Raw genomic sequence first — 23,357 nt, 5'->3', positions numbered from 1 at the left:
AAAGATGTTCTTTGTTCATGTATTAAAAGACTTAATGTTGTTAAGATGTCAGTACCCCCAAAATGATCTTTGTATTCCATGCAATTCCTATAAAAATACCAATGATTTTTTTTTTTTTTGCAAAAATAGGAAAGTCTATCTTAAAATTCATATGGACCCTCAATAGCCAAAACAATCTTGAAAAAGGACAAAGGTAGAAGTCTCACAGTTCCTGATTTGAAAACTTACTACAAAGCTACAGTAACCAAATCAATGTAGTACTAGCATAAAGACAGATATATACACAGTAGAGAATCCAGAAATAAAACCTAACATATATGTGAAAAGATTTTCAGTGAGCGTGCAAGACCATTTAATGGGAAAGGATAGTCTTTTCAACAAATATCCACAAATAAGAGAATGAATATAGATCCATATCTTATACCATATGTAAAGTCAAAATGAATCACAGACATAAATATAAGAGCTAAAACTATATAACTCAGAAGAAAACACAGGGAAAAAGCTTCATGACATTGGTTGTCAAGGATTCTTAGATACAACTCCAAAAGGTGAGCAACAGAAGAAAATATAGATATTTGTACTCTATTAAAATTTAAAATGTCAATGCATCAAGTGACACCATAAATGGCATGAAAAGGCAGCCCACAGAACCACAGAATGGGTTAAGATATTTTCAAATCATGTGTCTGAAAAGGAATTAATGTCTAGAATATATTTTAAAAATCATACAACTCAGCAAATTAAAAAATCCAATTAAGTGTGTAAAGGACTTAAATAGGTGTTCCTCTTATACTTCAGTAGTAGTTAATACTAGGGCCACTTATGATTCAGTGATAAGTTATGATAGGGAAGGGACTATCCTATATTGTCTTATTCCCCCAAGTGGTAACTAATGGGTAGATCATTGTTTTCCCAAGTGTACCTTTATTTTACTCCGTAGTACTCTCTTTTATCACTTCACATATTATATTTGTTTAGTGTCTCTCATCCCCAATAGAAGGTAAGCAAGCTCCAATGGGCAAGGAATTTGTTTTGTTCTTGGTTGTATCCTCAAAGCCTTGAATGGTCCCTGTCATGTAGTGTCCTCTCAGGAAATATGTGTGTGTGTGCGTCCATGCTCATGTGTGTACACACACACACTTTATTTATTTATTTATTTATTTAACACATTATTTTTTAGAGAGAGAGGGGAAGGGAGGAAGAAAGAGAGGGACCGAAGCATCAATCGGTTGCCTCTCACATGCACCCAGATGGGGACCTAGCCTGCAACCCATGTGTGTGCCCTGATGGGAAATTCCGCTGGCTACCTTTTGGTTTGCAGGCTGGCGCTCAATGCATTGAGCTTCACCAGCCTGGGCAGGCAATATTTATTGAATGAATTTGACTACAGGTTTTTTTTTTTTTTCTCCTTCTCTCAGGCATTAACATCCTTTCAAATGGCATTCAGTAGAACAGAATTGAGGAAGGCTTAGAATTGGATATAATAGGACTGGATCTCTGACTTTAGGTCGTAGGCAGCCGTCCATCTCGAGAGACGATGGTGTAGCTTCTTAAGAGTCTATCTGCACCGCCGAGAATGACTGTGCAGTCCAACTCAGGAGTGACACGGTATCTGTCTCCTCCCGTGTTGAATCGACATCTTGTGATGACGCTGGAGTGTCCTCTCCAGTGAAGCTGAAGCTACAGAGCCTGGGCAGGGTGATATGGAGGGTCTGCTGTTGCCCATGCAGCAGACTCCCCCTCTCTTCGCAGCTGAAGGGTCCAAGGGAAAGACGGAGTCAATACAGCTTGGCTTCAGGTGCGCCGCAGGAGTTGCCGGTGTTGACTACAACGTCAAACCGCCTTAGGGACTCCGGCTCCGGATTTTCTGTCGGGGTTTACTCCCCTAGCCTTTCCCCTGAAGAGGTATGCCGCAAGGCAGCGGAGGTTTTTTGGAGTCAGAGTTTTCCTTCTCTGTGACTTTAGGTAATCATTGAATAACTAAAGGGGCCTACAGAGCATTTAATCCCTCTCCCTATTTTACAGATGAGGAAATTGAGAGGGGTATAAAAATCATATAAAGATCTTTTAGCTGCAGCATTTTGTGAACCTTTGTATTACTCAACAGATTTTATAAAACACTCGAATAATATCACAGGTAAGGAAATAGAATATGAAAAGAGTAGCTTGTGTTGGAATATTTTAAAGCTGTTTTGTAATAAGGTCTTCTGGGAAACTGCTACCTGGGATTAAAATGCTTAAAATATCAAATTGTAAGATATATATATATATGTGCGTATATATATTACATACCATATCACATAGTATTTATTAAACATTTGTTGTAAATTATAAAATGAATACTTTATATATTTTTTATTGTTTTTTTAGATATGGTGTGTAATTCATAAAGAATCCTTTTCAAAAAATGATCCTTTACTTAAAAACTTTATTTTGTGGCTACCAAAGTCTGGAGTTAAAATACATAAAGATATATTCTGAGAATGAGAGTGAAGGAAGAATACAGAAATAAATGAAAATAAAAGTACATTAGAAATTCAAATGAAAAGTGAAGATTTAACAAATTCTAGAGGAAATTAGTCTTGGATGCTATAATGAGCTAGATGTCAGGAGATGGCTTTAGCCAGGAGGAATGATTAGAATTTGATTATACTTGAGATAGAAGGTTAGAACTCAGAAAAGTAAAAAGAATTGGGTTGGGAGCATGACACAAAGGGGACCCATAAGAAAACTAGACTCATCTTCGGAAGGTGCAGTGCCCTTGTAGTACAGGCTTCCCCCACTAGGTGAGTGTTCTAGGAACCCATCTGTATTGGTGTACCAGCTGGTATTGTGAGAGGCTGTGTTCGGCTTCAATGAATTTATTTTGAAGACTCAGCACATTTGCCCATTTCATGATGGGTGATTTTACAAGTGTACCTGCCCACACCGACTGAATGTTTAGCAGTTTTTAACCAAAAATGGTATGACTCCTAGACTTCCGGCCAAGATGGAGGCTTAGACGGACACGCTAGGTCTCCCTCTACAACTACAGTGGAATACAACTACTTCAAAACAAAGGATAACTAGAAATTCCAGAAAATAAAGCTACACGGAAGCCCAACATATGAAGTTATAAACCAGCGGTGCCATTTGGGCAGGTAAGAGTTAAAGAAGGCAAAGCTGTTTGCGGAGCGGCGGGGCGGGGGCGGCGAAAAATCCTGGAGGCAATCAAGCCCCTGGCGTGCTCCACTCCAAGCCCCTGGCGTGCCCGACTCCGGCGCTGGGGAGCAGCCGCAGCATCGCCTTGAACAGTGAGGCCCAGGGGGGCGGGAGGACGGATCCCGGTCTCCTAGCTGAATAACTGTGTGAATCCATCTTGGACCCCCGCCCCCACAGAAAGCACCACAGGGCTGCGAAATAGGTCGCGGACAGGCGACTCCGATCAAGCCCCTGGCGTGCCCGACTCCGGCGCTGGGGAGCAGCCGCAGCATCGCCTTGAACAGTGAGGCCCAGGGGGGCGGGAGGACGGATCCCGGTCTCCTAGCTGAATAACTGTGTGAATCCATCTTGGACCCCCGCCCCCACAGAAAGCACCACAGGGCTGCGAAATAGGTCGCGGACGGGCAGGCGCTGGCGGTCGCTGATTTGTGACGCGTACGCAGGCACTGCCCCCTACCCCCGACAGCCGGCCCAGGAAAACAAAACGCATCTGTCAAAATGTGGCAGACAAATATAAAGATCCCGGTGACACAACTCACCAGACAGCAGATAGAGAACCTGACAGATGAACAGATAAGAAACCTGTCAGAGGCTCAGTTCTGGGCCATTGTTATCAGGTGGCTTACAGAATTCACAAAAGAGCAGGAAAAAGATATGAAAGAAGCGAAAAACTTTCATAACGAAAGGAACAAAACCACATACGAGACAGATGGTGAGGAATCCAGAGTCCATTTCAACAAACTGGAATATGGAGAAGGAACAAGCAGTCAACCAATGCAGCGAGAGGAAATGGCAAGCAACAATGAGAGGATCAGAAACCTCTGGGACAGCTATAAAAGGCCCAACATAAGAATCATTGGTTTGCCAGAGAATGAGGAAGATGAACTAGAACTTGAAAAATTGAGTGAAAATATAATAAAGGAGAACTTCCCAGACTTGGGGAAGGGAATAGACTTGCAGGTCCAGGAAGCAAGGAGAGTTCCCAAGAGACTGGACCCAGGGAGAACCACTCCAAGACACATTATAATCAAAATGTCAAAAATTAAAGATAAAGAGAGAATCTTAAAAGCAGCAAGAGAGAAGAAAAGAATTATGTACAAAGGGGTCCCAATTAGACTATCAGCTGACTTCTCAAGGGAAACCCTACAGACAAGAAGGGACTGGCAAGAAATATTCAAAGTAATGAAAATCCAAAACCTACAACCACGAATACTCTATCCAGCGAAATTGTCATTCAGAATAGAAGGACAGAGAAAGTGTTTCCAGGACAAAATAAAACTGAAAGAGTTCATTAGATCCAAACCACTGTTATATGAGAAGTTAAAGGGACTGGTTTAAAAAACAGAAGCTAGGGAGATGAAACAAAGGCAAACGAAACAGGCAACGAGAGTGGAAAAGGAACTGTGGGTAAGGGAAACATAGTGGGGGGAGGCCAACAGGGAGGGGGAGTGGGGAGAGGGAGGGAGATGATATAGGAATTGGGGATCATGGTAGGAGGGAATGGAATAGACGGAGAGAGGTTGGGAGGAACTGTAAGCACAACTAATGGACATAATCTAAAAGGGGGGGACAACTGGAGGGAGGGGGCCACCGGGTGGAGGGGAGCAGAGGGAAGGGAAAGTGGCACAAATGTAATATTTTAATCAATAAAACACATTAAATCTGTAAAAAAAAAAAAAAAAATGGTATGACTCCTGTGCCCACCCTTCCTTTTCACCTGGTCTCACCCCAATTGACTTTTAATACACAGTTTTTTATATAAATTCGTTTTTTGGGGGGCTCCCCCTCGTATGAGTATAGGCATAGAGGAGCCGGAGCATATTCTAGTAGTAAGTAAGTAAATCAGTTTACTTTGATAATAGCATTGGTGTAGAACAATAGTGGTTGATGAGCCTAATTAGTGCAAATTGTGAGGGTATTTAAACATTAAGTGAAATCGTGTGAACTCTTGGGCAGTCAGGAGCTTTTGAAATCTTTGAGCAGGGCTTAACCTGTCAGTGATTTACATTATGAATAGGAGGAGGAGACTGTTGGAAGTCCTTTGTGAGGTGAATCTGACCTGTGCTAGGATAGTAGCAGTAAGAAGGGATCAACTTGAGTGTGCTAAGAAATCACAACAAGTCCTCGTTATGAGACCAAGATAATTCTGTGGTTTTTGGCATAATTGTTGGATATGTTTGGTATAATTGTTTGGTATAAAGTTTAGTATCATAATTTTTGGGGAAATTGGTGGAAATAGGAAATTTTAGCAGAGTACCATTTTATCACGAGAAATGAGTTTGGTTTTAGACAGCAAGCTTGGAATGAGAGAGTCATCTAATGATGTCCAGTTACAGAAGTAGAACTAGGGCTCAGAGTTAGGGCTGGAGTCTGTGGAATTGATCCCTGTAGAGGTTCAAGTTAATTCATGAGAGTGAATGAAATCTTAGGAGTTTCAGAGATTGTAGAATAGCCTAAAAAGATGGTTTTATACATAACTGTAGTGGGCAGAGAAAGAGGACTGGGTGAAGGAAACTTTGAAAACTAATGGTTGGCAAAGTCAGGGAACCTATGAAATAAAGCTAAGGGAAAAAGAATTACTTTGTTCAAAATAATGTTTATTCCTCACACCCGTCAACCCCTATTGCAAATGCAGTACGTTTTTTTTTTTCTTTCTTTCTTTCTTTATTTATTTTTAGAGAGAGGAGAAAGGAGGAAGAGAGGGAGAGAAACATCACTGTGTGGTTGTCTCTCATGTGCCCCCAACTGGGGACCTGACAAGCAACCTAGTAATGTACCCTGACTAGGAATCGAACCAGCAACACGAATACAGTACATTTTTAATGTAAGAACTGGGAACATAAAAACGGTACAAATATTTAAAAAGTACAACCCCTTTAGCCAGAGAAACTATTATAAATATTTTATTATGTCTTAAACTACTATATATTTCTTCCTTAATATGTCTATATGTTTCCATATTTATATTGTCACAAAACAGATTGTTCTTTGCTTTTTACTGCAGACATTTGGGATAAGTAAGATGACTCAAAGAGTTCATCTTGTTAATTCCATAGCTTATTTGCTGATTCAGTCTTCTAAATAAGTAATGTGGAATTTGTGTTTTATTTTCAAATGTTTTAAAAGAATTTTCAGCCCTATATTCCACTTTTATTCTTCAGATGATTGCAAAAGGGAAAAATGCATCTGAACTGTTTCCTGCTGTTGTGAAGAATGTGGCCAGTAAAAATATTGAGGTACTGTTTTCCTTCATAATTTTCATGATTTGTTTTGTTGGAAAGAATCATGTCTTTTACTTACTTGAAATGCAACATAAGATGTTTAAGTATTACTAGACTTTTGTTGAGGGTATGTTGACTCCTAGGAAGTAGTGGTATCTGTGTGAAAGTAAAAATGCCAGCACACATGCCTCCTATTTGCCCATTGTTAGCATAAAGGAATATGCCTGGTCCTCCTTTTGATTCTGGGAACCATTTATCTCCTTTCTGCCTATGGATTTGTCTGTTCTGGGCATTTCAAATAAGTAAAGTCATATACTATATGGCTTTTGTGTTTGGCTTCTTTCACTTAGTGCAATGTTTTCAAGGTTTCCTCCTTATTCCTTCCTCCTCACTGCATGATAATATTCCATTGTGTAGATATACTACACTTTGTTTATTCATTTATCAGTTGATTGACATTTGGATTGTTTCCACTTTTTGGCTATGCTGCTGTTTGAATAATGCTGAATAATGCTGCTCTAAACATTCTGGACAAGGTTTTGTGTGGACATAAGTGTTCATTTCTCTTAGGTATATACTTTTTAGTGATATTGTTAGGTCATATGCTAACTTACTATGTTTAACTTTTTGAGGAACTGCCAAATTGCTTTCCACAACAGGTACAGCATTTCCATTTCCATCGGTAATGTATTCAAGTTTTCATTTTTCCACATCCTCACCAACAGTTGTTACTTTTCTCTTTTTAAAAAAAAGTTATTGTTTGTCTCTTAGATTATAAACATGCTAGAGACTGTGAAGTGGTGTCCATTTCATTACCACTTTTGAAATTTTGATTTATCTCATAAAAAATTATTCAGCATCTATTGGTCGGGTTTACATTTTTGGAAAAATGTCTGATCAGATCCTTTCTCCATTTTATAACTGGTTTGTCTTTTTATTGTTTATTTGTAAGAGTTTTTTATTTTTCCAAATACTAGACTTTTATCTATGAGTTGCAAATATTTTCTCCCATTCTGTGGTTTATCTTCTTATTTTTTTGGTAGTATCCTTTGAAGGACATTTTTAATTTTGATGAATTGCAATTTGTCTGTTTTTTCTTTGTTTGCTTATTCTTTAGATGTCATATCTAAGAAACTGATGTTAAATCCAAGGTCATGAAGATTTATACTTGTCTTTTTCCTAAGAATTTTATAGTTTTAGCTTTTATATATAGGGCTATGATCCACATTGAGTTAATTTTTGTGTATTGTGTTACCCACTTTCTGTTACTATAGTTTTGTCATTCTAGGATTTCATATATATCGAATCATATACTGTGGAATCTTGTGTTTGACTTTTTTTACTTAGGAAACTGAGGTTCATCTATGCTGTTTTGTGTATTCACATTTTGTTTCTTTTTGCTGTAATCTGTATATTTCACAGTTTTTAAATTTATCAGTTGAAATATAATTGGATTGAATTAAATGTTATGTGTGGGCATATATTTTCATTTTTCTTGGCTAAATATCCAGGAATAGATTAGTTGCATTTTCTAGGAAGTATATGTTTAATTTTTAGGAAATAGTTCAGTGCTATATCGTTTTCCAAAATGGCTGTCTGCCTTCCAACCAGCAATGTATGAAAGTTCCAGTTAGTTCACATCCCCTCCACTACTTGATCTTGTTAGACTTTATGGTAGCTTCATTGTGCCTTTAACTGCATTTTCTGGATTTTTAGTGATGCTCAGCATTTTTTCATGATCTTGATGGTCAGTCATATACCTTGTATAAAATATTTGTTAAGCCTTGAGCCTCTTTTTAATATTTTTGTCTTATTATTAAAGTGTAAACATTCTTTATATATTCTGATACAAGCCATGCGTCAGATAGATGGTTTTTTTACTATTTATTTTCTACTGCTCTGTGCTTTTTCTTTTTGTTTTCTAATGTCTTTTAAAAGCACAAACATTGATTTTGATAAAGTCCATTTTATTGATTTTCTTACCTGTGTAAGAAATTTTTGCCTAATCTAATGTCATAAAGATTTCTCCTGGTGTGTTCTAAAAGTTGAATAGTTTTCTCTCTGACATTTAGGGCAATGACCCATGTCATTGTTGGCTTCCCAAGACGACCTGCATATTCAGTGATTCACTGGGTGGGTTCATAGGAATCAGGATATAGTCACACGCATAGTCATGATTTATTAAAGAAAGATATATAACAAAATCTGGTAGTAAGAGAGGTAGTAAAAGACTAGAGGAAACCAGATGCAAGCTTTCAAGAATCTTTTCTTAGTGGTTTTCCCAATGACAATCAGTTCTTCCAGTTTCAGTTGTAACAAAATGTATGAAGTATTGTCCATTAGAAAAGCTCACTAGAGACTTAGTACCCAAGCCTTTTGTTGGGGGCTGTTCATATAGGGATTAACTACTTAGCATATACATAAATTCCAGACTTCCAGAAAGAGAGCACATGTTTAGTGCAAATCATATTGTTTGTATGTAAACCACACTTATTATATCAGTCAGGGCCAGTTTGTAAGCAGACTTTCTAAGGAAAGCAATCTCTGGCTTGGTATGTTTTCTCTTTACTGCACAACATTTCAAAGTAGGTTGCATGTGTGTGTGGTATGAGTTAAGTTTCATACCCCTCCCCCCCAATATTTAGTTGTTTTACTATCATTTATTAAGAAGACTACATCTTTTTCTAATTGAATTACTGTGCCACTTTTGTGAAAAATTCTTGATCATATAAGTGTGGGTATATTTTTGAAGTTCTTTCTGTTTTGCTGATCTATATGTGTGTCCTTTCTTCTGCCTGTACCACACTGTTTTGTGTACTGTGGTCTCACAGTGAGTCCTGAAGTCAGGCAGGAGAAGCTGTCTGGTCTTGTTCTGTTTTCAGCCTTGTTGGCTCATCTGGGTCCTTTGCCTTTCTACATATGTGTTAAAATCAGCATCCCCGTATCTTCAAAAGCCTGTTGAGGTTGATATTGTTGGCAATGAATTTATAGATCAATATGGGGAGAATTGCCATCTTCACCATATTCTTTTAATCCATGAACATGATCTTCTGTAATTTCCCTTTGCAGTATTCTGTAACTTTTGGTATACAGATTTTGCATATACTGTTAAATTTAGTTTTTAGTAGTTTCAAAGGCTATTTCAAATGGTGTTATCTTTTAAATTTCATTTCCCAGTTGGTCCTTGCTAGCATACAGATTCTGTACTTGTTAAATTTACTACTAGTTTTGATATCTATTTTAGAGATTCTTAGACTTTGCTACATAAATGATCATGTTGTGTACAAATACAATTTTCCTATTCTGTTTCTTTTTCTTGTCATATTACGTTGACTGCACCTGCATTACAATGTTGAATAGGAATGATGAGAGTGGTAATCCTTGCCTTTTTTCTGATGTAGAAAGCTTTGAGTCTTTTACCATTAATTGTGATGATAGCTATAGGCCTGTAATCATGTTGAGAAATTGTTTGTCTTTAGTTTGCTGAGAGTTTTTATAATGAATGAAGTTTGAATTTTGTCATGCTTTTTCTACAACTATCAAAATTATCATATGATTTTTCTCTGTTCTCATATGGTGAGTAACTGGAATTGATTTTCAGTTATTAAGCCTTTCTGTTCCTCAGATAAATCTCTCATGGCTATGTTATATTAACCTTTTTACTTATTTATTCATTTGAAGATTTTATTTATTTATTTTTAGAGATAGGGGAAGGGAGGGCAGAAGAGAGAGAGAAACTTCAATGTGCATTTGCCTCTCATGTGCCCCCAGTGAGGGATCTGGCCTGCAACACAGGTATGTGCCCTGACTGGGAATTGAACGAGTGACCTTTTGGTTTGCAGGCCAGCAGTCAGTCCACTGAACCACACCAGCCAGGGCTAACCTTTTCAATATATTGTTAGAATTGATTTACCAACTTTTCTTAAGGAATTTTGCATCTATATGTTGTTGAAGAATTTTTTTCTTTTTCTTGTAATGGCTTTGGTTTTGATATCAGGGTAATCAGGTTAGTACCAGCTTTATAAATGAGTTTGATGCCTAAAAAGTATGTGGAGAATTGGTATTTTATTCTAGTTGGTTATTATTTTATCTTTACTGTATAGTCATCTGGGCATGGGAGTTTAATTTATGATAAAGTTTTAAATTACGAATTCAAATTGTTTACTTGGTATTGGCCTGAATGGGAAAGTTAACTCAGCTGACTTGGGTTATTCAAACCCTGTACATTCCCAAGAAAAGTCTGTTTTCATGACTGACCCTTGGCTGGTTCTGGCAAACTGAGCTCTTGGACTATTCTGTCTGAGAAGAGTATTTTACATGCGTCGTGTCTTGAGCCATGGTAATACCAGTTTGTCCAATCATTTATACTAAACATATGATTTATGGTAAAATTTGCTTCCCTTCTATGGTCAGGAACTTCAGTTACTAATGTCATACATACTGATGACAGTGTACGTAGGCTAGGCATACAGTACCTACATGACTGATCCCTAATAAAAAGCCAGGAGAGATCTGTCTTACTCAAGTTCTGCTGACTGGCAACTCTTTGTGCCTATTGTTACACATTGTTGCTGAAGGAATTAAGCAACTCTTAATGCGACTCCACTGGCAGGAGGAATCTTGGAAACTTGTGCCTGGTTTCCTCTGGACTTGACCCCATGTGCCTTTCTTTTCTGCTACTTTACTATTGCTGTAATGAACTACACAGAGAAGGAAAACTCTGACTCCAAAAAACCTCCGCTGCCTTGCGGCATACCTCTTCAGGGGAAAGGCTAAGGGAGTAAACCCCGACAGAAAATCCGGAGCCGGAGTCCCTAAGGCGGTTTGACGTTGTAGTCAACACCGGCAACTCCTGCGGCGCACCTGAAGCCAAGCTGTATTGACTCCGTCTTTCCCTTGGACCCTTCAGCTGCGAAGAGAGGGGGAGTCTGCTGCATGGGCAACAGCAGACCCTCCATATCACCCTGCCCAGGCTCTGTAGCTTCAGTTTCACTGGAGAGGACACTCCAGCGTCATCGCAAGATGTTGATTCAACACGGGAGGAGACAGATACCGTGTCACTCCCGAGTCGGACTGCACAGCCATTCTCGGCGGTGCAGATAGACTCTTAAGAAGCTACACCATCGTCTCTCGAGACAGACGGCTGCCAACGAATGAACTACAACCCTGAACATAACTTTTTGAACTCTTGAGTTCTTCTAGTGAATCATCAAGCCTTAAGATGATCTTGTGGATCCTCAACACAGGACTATAATAATTTTCTGTTTCTAGTTGGATCTGTGTTGGTAATTTGTCATTTAAGAAATTTATACATTTCACCTAGGTTGTCAGCTTATTGGCATATAGTTGTTAACATTTTCTTAGTATTCTTTTAATATCTGTAGCTTCCTCAGTGATATTTCCTCTTTCGTTCCTGATATTGATAATTTTTCTTTTTTTCTTGATTGATTTAGAGGCTTCTCAGTTTTAGTGATCTTTTAAAAAACAGCTTTTGGTTTTATCGATTTAGTTTTTTCTGTTTTCTATGTCATTAATTTTTTTGATAGGATTATTAACTTGTGTTTATCTTATATCTCATCCTTCTACTTAATTTTTTCTCTGATATTTTAAGTTGGAAATCAGATGAAATCTTTTTGTTAATATAAACCTTTAATATTATGTATTTTCCTATTGGCATTACCTTACTTCCTTTTTCTAAATTTTAATTTATTCTCATTGTCATTCAGTTGAACATATTTTATTTAGTTTATGATTTTTTTTGACTCATGGATTGTTTAGAAGTATGTTGTTTTATTTCCAGAGATTGCAAGAGGGAGGATTATATTAATTATTTTATTTTTAATGATATAATTACACTTTAGTCTATGAGGACAAGATATAGCAGAAAGGTTAAATTATCTGACCAAGGTCACACAGCTAGTATGTGGAAGAGTAAGAGTCCAAAGCCAAGTGGGCTTCAGAACCCGTCTTAGACCATTCCCCTTTTAGAGCCATTCTTCCTGTTTGGTGATTCCTTTCTCCTTTTCTACCTTAGTTTGACCTCTTCTCACCATCTGGTATTAGCTCTCTTTTGGGGAGGTATCTGGCTTTGATAAAAAATTTTAAAGTGTTTTAAATATGGGTAGAAATGACCAAGTCCTTAGAAATCGGTAGTCAATTAACTAGTCTTCTTGTTGTAAACAGAATTCTGTACTTGTTAATTCAAAGCTGTTTGTACTTTTCAGATAGTTACAATAGCAGTACTTTTCTGTTCGTTCATCCTTTTCCTTTACAATCAGATTCTGGTATGCTGCCTAACGTTTTGCCACAGAACGTCCCTATAAACATAATTATTGGTTTGTTTGTTTGAATTTCTTTTGTTCTTGAAATACCTTGTTAGTTTTTTGAAACATGCGTAATCCTCTAATGTTGTGGGAAAACTGACATAAGCTTCTTAAAACTTATGTTCAGAGAATTGATTGATGTTTTATTGCTATCAAGTGCAAAATTTCATTTTACAATACATGCTGCTTTAGACACACGGTTGAGCTATACGTCATCTGCCATTCGAAGTCAAATGATACAAAATGTGACCTAGTAAGCAATCAGTGGTTATAGTACAAAAATAATCAAAGGTTTAGTCAATAACTCATGAAGTTTGATGTACTAGTATTGATAAACTAATTAAACAGATCTGCCTGTGTTCTTCCAGCCTACTGGGGCTCTGCTATGATTTGCTTTACAGCAAGGAGTGCTGTAGCATTGAATGAAAGTAACTGATCAGAAAATGGTGTAGTCACGGAGCTTTAAGTACTCCCATTTCTGATCACAGAATGGTTTCAGGGAAAGTAGGTTTTCTCTGCACACCTGCAGCCAGTCAGTGCATAGGCCTCTTGTGGTCAATATTGATTGATTCTTATAACAGAACTAGAACAAATTTAGTGTTTTGCAACCTTCTGTGATTTAATATTGTTATGCTTTTTTGCTGTAACAGTCACAAAAATCCTTCTGTAATAGTGAGTAATTATAGCAATATCTACTAGCTCAGCTGTGGATCTGAATGTTTCAGTGTTGCCAATATAAACTTCTGGATATATTCTGGAGTTTATAATTCAGCTTTATAAGTTGGCTGTACCAGTTACTTGGTAAATAAAGCAGTTACTAAGAAATCACAAGAGGATGAAGGAGCTCTAACCCATTCTTCTTTCAGAACTTCTCAGAGAACTATAGACTGAGATCTGAATGTAATTAGTAAGGAGAAAGAATATCCAATATGATTAATTTTTTAAAACTCCACAAGTTAAAGACTTTAGAGGCAATCTTTGCAATACCTATCATTTCTTCACAGTATGTTGGTGTCCTTCTAGACATCTGAATAGATGTGGATTATAACCATTGGTGGTAATTTAGATCCTAGATGAAGCAATCTAATTGGAAATGCCAATTTTTTTTTCAGCCTACCATTGGGCTGTGATGTTTCATTCAGCTGATAATTACTGAGCTCTTATTATATGCCAGGCATGTGATAGGTACTATAAATACTGCTATAGATCAGTTAAACTGCAAATGTTAATTGCTTTTTGGCTCTGTTGTAATATTAGGAACTTTAAAATATGGTTGGGAAGAAAATCATTTATACCTCAAACAATTAGATGATTGCTTCTTAAACTATAATTAAAGAATTTTTAAAATTTATATTTCCACTAAAAAATCTAAAACATTGGTATATTTTGGATCTTTTGATTGTCCTCTTATACAGTTATATACACATAATTTTAGAACCCATTTGTATTTTTGTGTAACATCATTGGTTCCAAGTGCTCATTTAAAGCATTCATGTAAACAAACAAGAAAAAAAGGTTCATGGACTTTGAGGGTCCTAAATGGGTTGGTATATGTAGATGTGAGCTCACCTGGGTGACACTGCTGTTGATTGGCACTCAGAGGTGTGGTTTTTTTGGAGTGAATTTGTTCCTGATTGGCTAATGCTCAGAAACAAGGGGCTGACACAGATTGGCTGGCTTGCAAAAGTTTGATCAGATGTCGGATGTCGGCTGCCGTCCGTCTCGAGAGACGATGGTGTAGCTTCTTAAGAGTCTATCTGCACCACCGAGAATGGTTGTGCAGTCCGACTCGGGAGTGACACGGTATCTGTCTCCTCCCGTGTTGAATCGACATCTTGCGATGACGCTGGAGTGTCCTCTCCAGTGAAGCTGAAGCTACAGAGCCTCGAGAGACGATGGTGTAGCTTCTTAAGAGTCTATCTGCACCGCTGAGAATGGCTGTGCAGTCCGACTCGGGAGTGACACGGTATCTGTCTCCTCCCGTGTTGAATCGACATCTTGCGATGACGCTGGAGTGTCCTCTCCAGTGAAGCTGAAGCTACAGAGCCTGGGCAGGGTGATATGGAGGGTCTGCTGTTGCCCATGCAGCAGACCCAAAAGTTTGATCATTTAGCTGAGTTTTTGTTGATCTATTGAGCAGGTTTAAAAGAATTCTGGTGGCTCTATATTGCCAACACTACAGAAAAAGCTGTCTTCCTGGGGATCCTAAAAATATTTTCAGATTGAGATTTTTTTTAAAAATAGTAAAACTGTTTAAATAGTTTTATAATCAGAGAAAATATTATTATTTTACTTGTGTTGAAGTATGTCTGGGAAGATGAGATTCAATCCTGAAGTGGATATATCTTAATTGTTTTGTCTGAACACAAAATTAATATTTATGTTAAAATAAAATTATATAGAAAGATGAACATATGTAAAGAAAGTCACTGGTTAATACCAGCACCCAGAGATAATTACTGTTAACATTTTACCATATAGATTTCTTAATTTTTATGCTTACCTAATTTGAATCCTGGTTCTTATTTAATAAATGTGTTATCTTCATGAAGTTACTTAAATCTCTCTGTGCCTCAATTTCTTTATCTGTAAAATAGGAATAATAAGACCTGTTCATTGGGTAGTGTATAAAATGAAGTAATCTAAGGAAAACATTTAGAACAATGCATGGCCCATAGTTAGTGCTGTATGTAAGTATTTGATATTATTACCATATTATGCCCATTCAAAGACATTTGTTTTTTTATTTTGTTACTGATGTTGGGACTTACCTTACAAATGATGGTAACTTGTAATTGGCATGGTTTTTTTGTTGTTATTGTTGTTGTTATTTCTTTGTGGTTTAAAATATAATGGTACATCTGGTCTATCTTACATTGATAAAATATAGTATGTGTGTACCCATTTTTTATTAATACAAAAGTGAAAAAATACAGAAGTGAGATATAGTACATAGTACTTCGCACCTTTACAAATTTTACGAGGACATATTTTCAATATGCAAGATTTATTTAATTCTGTACAGTGGCTGCATAGTGTAATGTTATGTGGATAGTACTATATTTTACTCTTCATCTATTAATGGACATTTTATTCTTTTATTTTTGCTTTTTGGGAAGATTTTGATTAGTGGAACTTGGGAAAAAGTAGAGTGATAATCTGAGTGAAAATGAGAAAAAATGTTCAAGTTATTTTGGGGCACTGTTCCTGTCTGACTAGAAGGAACTTTGGGCCAGATTTTGGAATGTATTGAGTTCTGAGTTAAGGATTATAGATTTTGTTTTAAGGGTTTTGTGGATTCATTTAACACTGAAGAGTAATTGGAAATTAATTTTTTCTTACTTTTACCTATAACGCTGTGATGCATATTGAGGAGTGGATTGATATCAACTTAATGTAGTGCATTTAGAATTTTTATTAGTAATGGCGATGTAGAACATATGCTCATTAAGTTTGTGCTCATGAAATTATATAGAGCAGCACAATAGGTCAGATTACAAATTAAAATCTAAAATTATCTTAGGATGCTGTGATGAGTTGGAGTTAAATGTTGAACATTCCTGTAGATAAATGTAAGATCTTACTCTTTTTTTAAAAGAAAAAAGACAAAAAAAATAAAAATAAATTCACCAGGACAATTATTCAAGTATGGCTTGATTTAGCCAGTAGTACATTTGGAGAAGGTATATTATCATAATTAAGAATTAGTTGTATCACCGAAAGTACCTAACCTGGAACAAAGTCTTAACTAATTTGTTCTGCTTAACCTTCATTTCTAGTTTAGAATGCCACACTGAAAGGAATATAAACAAATTGGAGTGTGTTCAGTAGGGAGCAAAAGGATGGTGAAGGACCTCAGAACTGTGCTGTGTTGTAGGAAATTGGAGTGCATGGGAAGGGAGGCCAGATTGGTTAGTATGATATAAAACATGGCCCAGTGTAGTAGCACTGATTTTCCTTTTCAGTACCAACTCCAGCTATTTGTAATGACTTCCACCATTTCCTTATGCTCTTTGAACATTCCATAAACTTTGTGGTATGTACTGTACATACTAAAGATATTTAAGGAAGTCAATCAGGTAGTGGTATTTGAAGATATTTGAGAAGGGAGGTACAGGCTATGAGCAGTGCCAAAAGGAGGTAATTGATGAATTTCAACTCAAATTCTAATTTTCATTTAATTTTTCAGTTTGTCATAATTTTGTTACAAATGATTAAATTACCTTTAAAAATAGTTTTCTGAACACACTTCCAACCTTTGGAATTCTTGTCACACATTATTCTTACTTAGGTGAAGATACCATGTAATGTATATTGGAATGTGAGTAGTATTACTATAGAAACAGATTTACAGCTTCAGCACCTTTTGACAGATGAGGAAACATAACCTACCATACCATATAATTAGTGGGCAAAACCCAAGTTCTTTGTATAATTTGTATCCTTCACTTTGAAAATATTTTGCAATTCAGTTAATATTTTAATATTCTTATAGAAGTTTTGGTCGAGGACTGCCCCTCTACCCCCGAAAAGGAACACCTTAATAAAATGTTACTATTACAGATTGGATTATTAAAATTCTTGTTCCACAAGCTTTTTCTGTTACCATTCATTATCCTATAATATACAGGGTGGGCCAAAGTAGTTTTCATTTTTTGTGAATATGCAAAATAGCACTTATCCTTTTATTATTTATTAATTTTCTATATGATTATTATATTAATAAATTATTGTATTATTTTCTGTATGAATAACTGTATACCTACTTTTGCCCCAACTGTGTATTATCTGTATTTTACAATCTAAGCTATGACCAGGCTTAGTTATTTACTTCAAAAAAAACTTAAGAATGGATTTTGGTATAGAAAATATTGATTTTTAATTTTCACTCTGGCTAGGATTAAATGATTTTTTTTTTTAAACAGATCAAGAAGTTAGTATATGTTTATCTGGTTCGATATGCTGAAGAACAGCAGGATCTGGCGCTCTTGTCCATAAGTACTTTTCAGCGAGCTCTGAAGGTAAGTAATAGAGTGAACTGACAAAGAGCTACAAGGTTTCTGCACAGTTGAAGGTGTGTCATTTAAAGAAGTGGAACAATAATTCACTAAATGGCACGGTAGTGATTTGAAAGAGTTAAAAGTCCTCTCACAGTGCCTATTCAATACCCTTAGAAAATAATTTAGGTAACCATCTGGGCCTTGCTCTGTATGTTTCAGTTTGTATGTTTCTTTATGTTTAATATAATCATGATCATCCATCAAAGAACTCGTCTTCATCATTATACCAGCTAGTTGTGTTGACTGTGTACAAAGAGGGGAAATGACTTTTTAAAGATAAAATTTATGACCACCATTTTATTATGAAATTTTAAAAAATCTAGCATGTTTAGTAGTAAGTGATGAACAAGAATTATAACCATTACTTTTCTTATTAAAACATTTCTCAGAGAAATAAACATTTATTAATCTTTTTTTAACCTATTTCCATATACTGTTTATTTTAAATTAAGTAGCTTTTCTCCTGCTATTGTTACATTGCACGCTATAAGCTCCTGTAACTGTGTCATAAAGATGTCTTTGAAATACTGTAAACTTGAAATTTTGATGACTATTTTTGCATAATTTTTAGGATCCAAATCAACTAATTCGTGCAAGTGCTTTGAGAGTTCTGTCAAGTATTAGAGTGCCAATTATTGTACCTATCATGATGCTTGCTATTAAGGAAGCTTCTGCTGATTTATCACCGTATGTTAGGAAGAATGCAGCCCATGCAATACAAAAGTTGTACAGGTAGGTGCTTTGTTAATAATACCAAAGATCTCTAATGTTCTGTGACATGTTACTGCTCATGGAGGCTTATTTTATTAGCTCTTGTAACTAGCCTGTTCTTATACTAAGTAAGCTCGGTGACTGTGTTTTTCCCTTCCCAAATATTCTGTAGACATCTTTGTTTTGGGTATAGAGACCCTACGCAGGTTTTTACTTGTGAGCCTGTTAAGGCCTGTAATAATTTACAGATTTTACAATTTAAAAATAATCAGAATTTGAATTCTCATTTACATGGTCTACCTCTCATGTACACATATGCATATATTATTAGAAAATTATTTTTTTTCTGTTTATTGTAGTGTAGAATTGTGAGTATGTTATCCTCTCAACTCGGTTTCCCCTCCTCCCTCTTTAGTCCTGCTGTTTCCTTCCTTGTCTGATTCTTTTCCAGAACTATTTTAGTAAATCATTTTTTTTAAATACTGAATTTTAAATACAGCACCATACCATACTTGTATGCTTATTAAAATACCATACATTTCTTGATCTATGTAGTAAACATATTACCTAAATAAAGATGTTATTATCTGCAATAATTTGGTATTATTTTCTGTTACCATTAATTCCACAAGCTTTTATCTAGATTATTTTGGTTTCTGGTGCTTTGTTATATGTGTAAAATGTATGAAAACAGTAGAGGATGTATTATCACATATTTGAGGGGAAAATAAAACATGCCAAATAATTAAAGGCAGTCTGTAATTGAATAATGTATTAACGTGTGAAATATATGTACTTACAAAGGTACACTAATGATGCCTTTAATAGGATAGGGCCCATATGGAGTTTCATAATGTAAAGATGTAATGCAATGGCGTTAGTTGGGAAAGACTTCCTGGAGAAGGGGGACTAAAGCTAAAATTTGAAAGAATTAAAAGGTCTGAATGTTCAGATAATTATAATGGTTAATATTAACTTATATAATGTTTGTAAAAAAATAAAAGCTCATTTTCTTAGATTAACTGTCAAAGTTATATCATGCTTCTCACTCATTATGTTTTCTTGTCATACACTTGCAGAATAAGATCGAAGCTCACTATGATAGTTTAAAAGTTCATAACTGGGCTCTGTTTTATCTCTCCAGCTTCAACTCTTACTCTCTTTGCTTTGAATGTGCAGTCTCACTACTGCCTGTTATTCCTCTGCATAAAATGTTTTTATCTCATTGCCATCTCTTATTCCTCCTTTAGTCTCTACGGGGAAAATTTCCTCCTTTCTTCAGCTCTGAAGTCAGTTGTTTAAGATTTCTCTGAGATGTCACTTCCTGTCACAAACCCTCCACAACCCTCTTGCCTCCATTGGTGTCCTTCCTCTTTATCTTCATAATTCCTATGTATACCTCTGTTACATGGTGTGATTATGTCTGTGACTGTCTTTACTAACCTCTGCTTCTTTAGCTCTGTATACCCATTGTTTAGCTTCTCACTAAATGAACAAGAGTAGAATTCCATGCCTATGAGGAAATTATATTGCTGTCAATATTTCAGTGATTAGAGCTGCTATTAAGATGCATTTCTCAATTTTGTATATATGTAAGCATTTGCTTATATGTTTTTTGTTTGTTTGTTTTAGGAGGCAGATTTTATAATGTATATTTCCATCAGTGAACTAGAATGATAAAAAGTTCTTATTTGGGAATTTCGTATATTTGTTTTTGACTGTTATGTATTCATAGTAGAAATGATTGCTACCTTATTATTTTTCCCCTCAGTTGAAAAAAACAATTTGTGGTTTATCTACTTTCTTATGGTTTTCTAACTTTTTTTTTTTAAAGAAGTGAACTTGTTCTTTAAACACCTTTCTAATGGCATTGGTATCTGGGTTTAATATGAGCAGCTTTAAAGAGAAAGAATAGGACACATTGGGAGTAAAAGCATCCCATTTTACATTAAATTTGTTTTCTGTTTGTTTCTATCCTTACATAATTCTCACTTTCCATTTCCTCTTTAAAAATTTCTCAATATTTTTGAACTAGTTAGCTTCATTTAAAGTTAGAATTAAAGGGAAAAAATTAATGTATGTTCTTTTCTTTTTATGTTTTAGTCTTGACCCAGAACAGAAGGAAATGTTAATTGAAGTCATTGAAAAGCTTCTTAAGGATAAAAGCACAGTAAGTAACACATTGTTATGTCCAAGTATAAGTATGTTTTATCTTTATAGTATCATTTTATCATTGTATATTTGATATTATTCTTATTGATTTATAAATGACATAAAAGTAGAACATTAAAATCCTCGAAGAATAAAAATATCCATGTAAAGAGAAGGATTGCATTTAGCATTTTAGTTTGTTACATATTTCTTCATCAGAGTGTAAAGAAGAGCAAGTTGGGAAAAAATCCTTTCTTTAATCTGTGGCTAAATTGTTGACTGCTTTTAGTGCCAAAGTTTTATCTCAAGGATTTATTAAAATTTTAAAACACTGAATCACCTGGGAACAAATAACTGTTTTAAAATGCAATTTTAAAAGTATTAAGGAGATATTGAAAAATTAGTGGAAGTGTGTTTTAGTATTATAATTTTAAAAAATACTAAACATTTTCATATGTACAAGATTGTTTTATTGGCTGGTAAGAATGATCATACTGGCTAATGCGAGTCATCTTTTAGAAAAGTACGAACCTCCTTCTCCTTTCTCCACTCCCATTCTTTGTGTGTAGTGATCATGAGATCTAGGAATAGTGATGACCCATGGGTTCTTTGGTAGAGGCTTCTATACCCACCTATATGGCTCAACTATTGAGGAAGAAGATGCCAGCTCATCTTAGATGATATCACCAAGGAGCATGTGTATCCACAAACAGCAGCTATTCAAATATAGTAGCCACTGGCCCCATAGCTATTGTTGAGTGGCATAGCATATGGTTTATTGAGGAAAATATTCAGTGTACACTTGAGAGGAATGTTGTTGTTGGATAGAGTGTTCTGTATGTCTATTAGGTCTAATTTATTTTATAGTGTTGCTCAAGTCTTCTCTTTCTTTGTTTGATCTTTTATCTTCTTTTTTTCCTTTTTGTTTTATTTTTAAATATTTATTGTATTTTTTTTCCATTACCATTTAGTCCCCCTCCCCCCAGCAACCACCACACTGTTGTCCATGAGTCCTTTTTCTTTTTTGCTTAATCCTTCTACCCCCAGTCAGAAATAAAGAATGCAATATCTGAAATAAATAATACACTGGAAGGAATAAACAATAGGTTAGATGAAGCAGAGGATTGAATCAGTGATTTGGAAGACAAGGTAGAAGAAAACAGACAGGCAGAGCAGCAAAAAGAAAAAAAGAATTAAAAAAAGTGAGAACTTAAGAATCATTTTGGACAACTTGAAGCGTAACAACATCCGCATCATGGGAGTACCAGAAGGAGAGGAGAGCAGGCAAGGGATCGAGAACCTATTTGAAGAAATAATGACCCAAAACTTCCCTAATCTGGTGAAGGAAAAAGACACACAAGTCCAGGAAGCTCAGAGAGTTCGACACAAGTTGGACCCAAAGAAGCCTACACCAAGACACATCATATTTAAAATGACAAGGCTTAAAGACAAGGAGAGGACCTTTTGCCTTCTTAATGGTATTGGTATCTGGGTTTAATATGAGTAACTTTAGAGAGAAAGAATAGGACACATTGGGAGTAAAAGCATCCCATTTAATCCATTATTGAAAGTGGAGTATTGAAGTGTACTACTATTATTGTAGAGTTGTCTATTTCTCCTTTTAATTCTGCCAGTTTTTACTTCATATATTTAGGAGCTCTGATGTTTGCCGCATATATGTTTACAATTTTTCATTCTTCCTTTTGACATTATATAATATCCATTCATCTCTAGTAATACTTTTTGTTTTAAAGTCTGTTCTGTCCATTGTAAGTATAGCTGCTCCAGCTTTTTTATGGTAGCTGTTTACATGATATATCTTTTTCCTTGCTTTTACTGTCAGCCTGTTGGTATTTTTGAATCAATGTGTGTCTCCTGTAGACAGCATATAATTGGATTTGTTTTTTAATGCAGTTTGGCAATATGTGCCTTTTGACTAGATTATTTAATCCATTCACATTTAATGTTTTAATGTTATTGATATAGTTGAATTACAGCTGCTATTTTACTTGTTTTTCTGTTTCATGTCTTTTTGGCCCCTCATTCTTTACTACTTTGTTTTTACATTTGGTAAATATGTTTTGTTAAACATTTTAATTCCTTTAATGAGTTTTTCACTATATATATATATTTCAAATATTGTATTATACATGAGATTATACTTGGAGATTTTATCCCTAGGCCATCTAGCAAATTTCTTTTAATCTATAATGTAGCAGAAATCTTCATTGCATTTCTTCCATAATGTTGGTATAATGTTGGAGGTAAGCAAATATAGATTCACTAAATTTAAATAAAGACAGAGATAAGTTTAATTTTCTTTTATCTTCTATATGGTATATTTTTATCTGTTTCTAGGACCTAGATACACAATCAATATTATTGATGTGGTTAACTTGACTTTAGTAATAATAAAAAATATTTAGTTTCTTTTATGTGCAAGACATTCGCTAAGTACCATGGAGAATATGGTAAAATCTACAAGAAACAGATCCTTTATTTTAATGTAAGTTAACATGATTTCTGCTACATTATACACTAAATGAAATTAGTGGAGTAGCCTAGGAATGAAATCTCCATATATTATGTGCGTATATCTTTCCAAACAAGATACATCACAGGTAAAAACTATAGTTTTTGGTATTGAATGGAATTGGATTTGTGTCTGAACTTCTGCCAGTTGGTAG

The 23,357-nt window shown here is 35.5% G+C and overlaps 1 protein-coding gene across 1 annotated transcript in view; it reads left to right on the top strand.

Annotated features, from left to right (window-relative positions):
- AP3B1 (adaptor related protein complex 3 subunit beta 1) overlaps positions 1-23,357 on the top strand; it is a 258,639-nt gene that overhangs the window by 37,868 nt on the left and 197,414 nt on the right. Inside the window, exons 3-6 of the mRNA XM_090276405.1 lie at positions 6,366-6,440; positions 17,674-17,769; positions 18,380-18,540; positions 20,623-20,689. Coding sequence (XP_090132531.1) covers positions 6,366-6,440; positions 17,674-17,769; positions 18,380-18,540; positions 20,623-20,689 — 399 coding nt within the window. The remainder of the gene's footprint in view (positions 1-6,365; positions 6,441-17,673; positions 17,770-18,379; positions 18,541-20,622; positions 20,690-23,357) is intronic.

This window comes from Furipterus horrens, unplaced genomic scaffold, assembly GCF_987537825.1.
Source record: "Furipterus horrens unplaced genomic scaffold, mFurHor1.1.pri manual_scaffold_5, whole genome shotgun sequence".
NCBI lineage: Eukaryota > Metazoa > Chordata > Mammalia > Chiroptera > Furipteridae > Furipterus > Furipterus horrens.
This window is presented reverse-complemented; position numbering and strand designations above follow the sequence as displayed.